Source organism: Dendroctonus ponderosae, unplaced genomic scaffold (assembly GCF_020466585.1).
Source record: "Dendroctonus ponderosae isolate FM_Combo_2020 unplaced genomic scaffold, Dpon_F_20191213v2 Dpon_F_20191213_3, whole genome shotgun sequence".
NCBI lineage: Eukaryota > Metazoa > Arthropoda > Insecta > Coleoptera > Curculionidae > Dendroctonus > Dendroctonus ponderosae.
Genome location: NW_026018508.1, coordinates 15279559 through 15285751, shown reverse-complemented (window position 1 = coordinate 15285751; position 6193 = coordinate 15279559). Strand labels below are relative to the sequence as shown.

Sequence of the window (6193 nt, the reverse complement as noted above, 5' to 3'; positions counted from 1 at the left end):
CAACTTTTAATGGTCTTAAATTAGATTCATAAGCTCCACCCCATATTATAAGGCCATATCAAAGCAATGATTCTACTAACGATTTGTATACTTGTATGAGTAGTTTTCTGTCTCGAAAATCTCGAAAAACATAGAACTTATGAATGAGTCCTCGAACTTTGCCTGTCAAATAGTGTACATGTTCTTGAGAAAAATTTTTGAGGCAAAATACCCAAAAAGAAGTTTGTAAAAAATGAATCCGCCTCAACAATATAGAACTTATCAAGAAACTTTTAGATGTGCTTAATTTTTTAAAATTGATGGAAAGTGTGCTAATTTTATGGGAGCTTTTTCAATCAACCAACTGAGCATATTTTGGGCAACGCATCTACAGTGGGTGTTTAGGAAATTAAAGCGGCAGTAGAAACAAGATCAAACATCAATGAAGCACAATCACCGTGTTTGTTTTATTAATTCCGCATGCCACCTTAAAGGGAATAGGTGGCTTGAAAACTGGGCAAAACCACCCCCAAAAATCTCTTCAGCAAACTGATAATAAGTGCGGCCCCTTTCGCCCCCCGCATCAGCCCCCACCCCCGGCCGCCGCTTACCAACCCCCTAATCCAGGCTAGTGTAAGCATCATAATCCGGCGAATTGTCTATGTTGAAAAATGCAGCATCTTAAAGCCCCCCCACCACTGTCCTGGACATTAATTCGGACAACCCCATTGGCCATGTGCCGCCTATGCCAACTTGCGAAACTATACACGCACGTTGTGTTCGAAATTTCGTAAGAGGAGGAAGACGGCCAGCCTTCGCTCCGCATCAGTTTTCTGTTGACCATTACGCGAAGAAGAACGAGCATCGTCGCCTGAGTCTCACTGATCGCGCGTACTTCCGAGTTTTCGTGTCTTTGCGTTAAAATCTTCAAGTTTGTTATGGGATAACCTGAAGTCGGTAGGCAATGTGAGTGTCGTTGAGAATATGTGCCGTGTCCGCAACGTTATTTTGAACAGTTTTTCGAATCAACCCCCGGACCTGAGAAGGCCGATCATGTTATGATTTAACAGACAAACAGTTGTTTATTTATTTTTGGTGCTTTTTTTTCGTTTTAAACGACTTTGAACACACTGTGCGATAGAGAGTGATTAAATGGCAAGTAACAACGGCGACATTCAACCGCAGGTTTACCAGCAACAGTTTAAATGCGACGAATGTTCCTTAACGTTGAATTCGGCTGAATCATTGAATGTTCATTGCAAATACCAGCATCAAGGGAACTCGGGACAGCAGTGGACTGGAGAGAACAAGGACGGCGCAGTCAACCAGCAACGAGGCCCAGTAAAACGTGAGTTTCCTTCCAATATGCAACAGCAGGCCGACAGTTTAGACTTGCCAAAGTCCAGTCCGAATTATCAGCGGACGACTCCCGATGCCGGTTATGCCCAGCCGCCAACACCCCAAAGCTACCAAAGCTCCAATTCTCCCTTTCAAAACGCTGAAGCCACCCCGGTGTTTTCGATTTTCCCGAATTACCCATACTTCAAACGGGAAAATATATCGCCTTCGCACCAGCAAAACCAAATGTATCAACATTTCTCCAACTTTCCTGAACACCACTTTGATGCTGGCGCTGTGGAGCCCAGCGTCTACCCAGAAGACCCGATGATGCGGACATTTTCCAATGAACCATTGCCGGAAATGTGCAGAGAGCTCATGAGGGGGAAGGAACAGTACTCTGAACCCCCCAAGCAGGCTGGCGGAGCTCTAGCTGAGAACGTGTCATTTTCAACTCAGCCCACGCCATCCCCCAGTCCGAAGCAATGCGAAAAATGCAGATTTGTTTGCCCCAACACATCAGTCCTGATGGAACATATGTCTTCAGTGCACCAAGTGCCACTGGGCCATTTCGCCTCGGGCAGTCAACTGATGTTCGAACAACAGGCCATGGTGAAGGAAGACGAGTCCGCTTCAAGCGCTATCCTCGATTTGGATTCGCAGAAAGTCGTCCATCCGGGTTGGAGCAGTGGGCGAAAGCGCACGTTCGAAGATAGCAACATCACCCATGCAAATAACACCATGCTTTGGCCCGCAATGCAGCCCAACAATGTGTTTAATGGCGAACGCATGTTTGTGCCCACATCCGCTCCCACCGCGAGCAACAACAACGAGAAGCTCTACACCACCCTGACTAAGTTCTCCCCCAATCAAATGGATGGCTCCTATTTGAACAATGGGGTCTCCTCCTCCAATCCGGACGTGGGAAGTTTGAATCAACAGCAGCAGCAGCACATGATGAGCAACAGGTCCTTTGAGCAGCAGGCGCCAGTTAACCTCCCTGTGATCACCACCAGCCAGATTCTGAGCGCGGCTTCCACAGCGGCGCCGCCCAGCACCAAAAGTTCCAATTGGAAATCCAACGAAGCGCGCAGACCAAAGACGTACAACTGCACTGCTTGCAATAAGTGGTTCACCAGCTCCGGGCATTTAAAGCGCCATTACAACACGACGTTGCACAAAAACGCAGTCAAGTCCAGCGGACATCCAGATCCAGCCACCATGCCCATAAGCGCCCACCATCATCCGGCCAGAGAGGCCACATCCAGCAAAGACGGAAGACAATCAAACAGCCCCCGCGACGATGAGTCCAATAGCAGCCAATATGGAGGGCGGACAAACAACATGCCTGCCTTGCTGCAGCACACGACAAATGATCTGTACGAGAGGCCGGGGCTGAACCAGCATCATTTGGGAAATGGGAATGGCGCAGTCGGAGGGCAAATGGCCCCTAACTTCAGCACCAATCTACCAAACGGCAGTCCCCCAAACGGGACGGCAGGCCTCTCGATGCCAGAGACGAGAGGCCTGATGCCGATGGCGCCAGCCCAAGGGTTTTCCATGATCTCGCAGCCCCACATGATACCAATGGATGGACCTCAATATCAGCTCTACCCAAACGAGTTTGCCCCCCACGTTACGCAGGCTATGGATACTACCACCCTCAACAACCTCAATACCAATGGTGAGCAAGTGCAGTATCTAGTGAATGTGGAGAACAATCAGCCTCTGCCCAGCTTTGCTCAGATTCAAGCGCACATCGGCGGAGGCTACGCGAACGTGGGGGGTTTGGGGTCAGTGATGACTTCAATTTCATATTTGCCAAATCAGAACGAAGGGCAATTCGGCACCACACTGTACGATCTGAATAGATTGGTCATTACAGAGCAGCCGCAGCCGCAGCTGGCAATGGAGGCAATGCAATTTTCCGCGATTCCGAACAACAACAATGACACATCATTTGCCGACATGTCCGCAGGTGCGATTGACGCCAACATGACCGCTGTGGCTCCAGATGCAGCGGGCGGCGCAGCATCGTTACAAGAACCCCAAATTATGGCCGCCGCAGACGAAAGCAAGGAAAACGAGTCGGAAAATGCGGCTGCTGAAACAGGAAACTCGAACGTTTCCTCATCGACCACTGAGAACCAGGAGGACTTGAGCAAAACGAAATGCTTCGATTGTGATAAAGTTTTCAATCGGCCTTGCTACCTCACTCAGCACAACAAAACCTGCCACAACGGCGACAAGCCATTCAAGTGCTCCAGATGTGGCAAACGGTATGCTACCGAAGATGTTTTCCTGCGACACGAGGGCAAACATGCCGGCAACAAGCCGCACAAATGCTTGATGTGCCCGAAAATGTTTAACCATAAGACTGACCTGAGACGGCACATTTGCTGCCACACGGGGAAAAAGCCGTACGCCTGCACCATTTGTGATAAAGGATTCATCCGCAAGGATCACATGGTGAAGCACGTGGACACACACTTGAAGAAGCGGGAGAAACAAAGTGCAATGCGTAGCTGAAAAGCTGTTAACGAATTCCGAAACCTTTTTCATTCGCTCCTATTGTTCATAATTTTGTTGTCTTCTTGTACATACCTGGACTAACAAGTAAGTAACTCAGATTTGAAATGTTTTGTGGATATATTTTATTAACGTTGTATCGATGTGTTAAATGTCACTTGAATCATACACGGACTGGGTGTCGCGGTAGACACCTCAGAGCAGCATTTGGTGCTTCTTTCCTGAATCCAAACGTTTGTATATAGGAGCCTTTAGAGCTCAATTGACGGACTGGAATTTAGAGCACCTGCTCGAGTGTGGCCACCGCAGAAGTTTCCATTTTGTTTTTCCTCAAGAAATCGCATCGGCATCGGTCCCCCAAACTATTTCTGTCACATATTAATCAAAATTCTGCAGCCCAACTGACTAACCAATCCTATGTTGTCATTTTACATGTTCAATGCTCAAAATTGACAAAACAATTTGTATGTCAACAATACTATTAACAAACAGCAATACCTCAGATTCTCAGAAATAGATTATAAATATTATATATACATATATATATATATATATATTACGATGTCAAGAGGACCTAACTTGGAGGAGGTTATTATTAATGTGAATGTACAAAATAAAAATTTAGAACTTTATTAAGCCAGATGAAGATGTTCAAAGTTTTTCACTAGACAGTGTCGTTTTTTATCATGAATCAAATTAGTTATTATTTTCCTTGGTATATTAAGTATGAGAGTCTAAGATGATCTCTGTGAAGTAATAAAGTATATTGCAATAATTATCAGTGAAAATCTACTAATTGCGCCTGTACATAGGAAATTTTGTTAAGAATAGGTAGATAATTTATAATATCTTTTACAGATAACATAACTACCTCAGTTGTATTGTGCCAATCGGTTATTTCGTTTTTAATTAAGTAGGAAATTTAGATACCAGATTGTTACGAATTATCGTTCGCTGAGATTAGATTTCCTATGTGCCAAAATCAGTTGCCACAATTCGCAATTCGAATAATGCGAAATTGAACCCTTTCAGATCAGAAAGTGTACATCTCATAATTAAATGACAACAATATTTGCCAAATTTGTACTAATCTCGCAGCGATTTTTCAGTGCACTTTTGTCCAGATAGGTGGCCAATCACCGATTAATCTAAATATCGATAAATAGTCGAGGCTGGAGAATTTTACGCAAATCACAAAATTTATATAAATTGTATTTCAGAAGTTATCCTGCCTTTAACGATTTATCGATGCCAGAATGAGTGTATGTACATCGAATTTCTTCAAACTAAAACAAATCTATCTGGACATATCGTTATATGTAAATTTTAGTGCAATTTATTACAAAAGAGATTCGCTTTCAGGACCAGCATGTTTTCCTTGAAATACCACAATGGGAAAATGTTCTGATAACAGTTACCAAACGATTGTTCTGTTGAAACTAAAATGTTGTTTTGCTTTTCATAAGTTTATGTTATGTACACTAACTAATTTGTTGTATATTGTTTCTTGCATTAAGACTGATTGCAACGTTCTCACTCAATGATTGCGAGTGCTATGATTGCTCTCGTCCTATGTCTACGTTTAAGTTAAGTTTAAGGTATACTTTGTTTACATCTTATTCCTATCCTTATATGTTTATGTTAATATGAACTAGCAGTAAATAATATTTCATTAAAGTTGCTGCATTTAATTTCTTATTTCTTCCTCCCATTGTTTTAAGAATCTCCCAAATTGTTCACAATTTTGAACTTTGAAATTAATCAGTTCAAGGTAAGTATTATACGTGAATTCTTCAGCTATTTGAGTTGCAACGAGGCTTCAATAAGGTACGTATATTCCCACATAAAAAAATCTACGAGTTGAGGTCTGGAGAGCGTGGAACGTGATGGTCCGACAGTTTTTATTGAGAAAATCAGGGGCAACTGTTCCAAAATGGTAATAAAAACTCTTGATTTCTGGTTGAAAAATTAGTTCTTTGGCTCCATAATTCATTAAAAGTGCTCATTTGGATTCAAATTACTCATATAATTCATATATGAAGTATTTCCAATACTCCGGCGAGTATACAAAGTATAAAATTAAAAGCAAATTTATGCGATGTAATGATATTTCCAGTTATTTAATTGCAGATGTTGCTATTATTCAAGCTAATTTTTAAGTGAAGGGGAAATTTCAATTTTTTTAACTCAGTCTTTAAAATCATTCAAAAATTATCCATGAAACGTGCGTTGAATGCAGTGGGATTTTCATTGAAATCTCGAAGAATTAAACGGCGTTCAGAAATTCACGTTTCCTTTTTAAATTGCAAATATCTGCATGCCGTTCATACCAGATCAGTTAAAAAAA

General features: G+C 42.7%; 1 protein-coding gene across 1 annotated transcript; it reads left to right on the top strand.

Annotated features, from left to right (window-relative positions):
• Positions 1-738: 738 nt before the first annotated feature.
• Positions 739-5523, top strand: LOC109538706. The gene has a single exon (XM_019906074.2). It carries the CDS (start codon positions 1132-1134, stop codon positions 3844-3846), a length of 2715 nt encoding a protein of 904 aa, XP_019761633.2. The 5' UTR covers positions 739-1131; the 3' UTR covers positions 3847-5523.
• Positions 5524-6193: the final 670 nt, after the last annotated feature.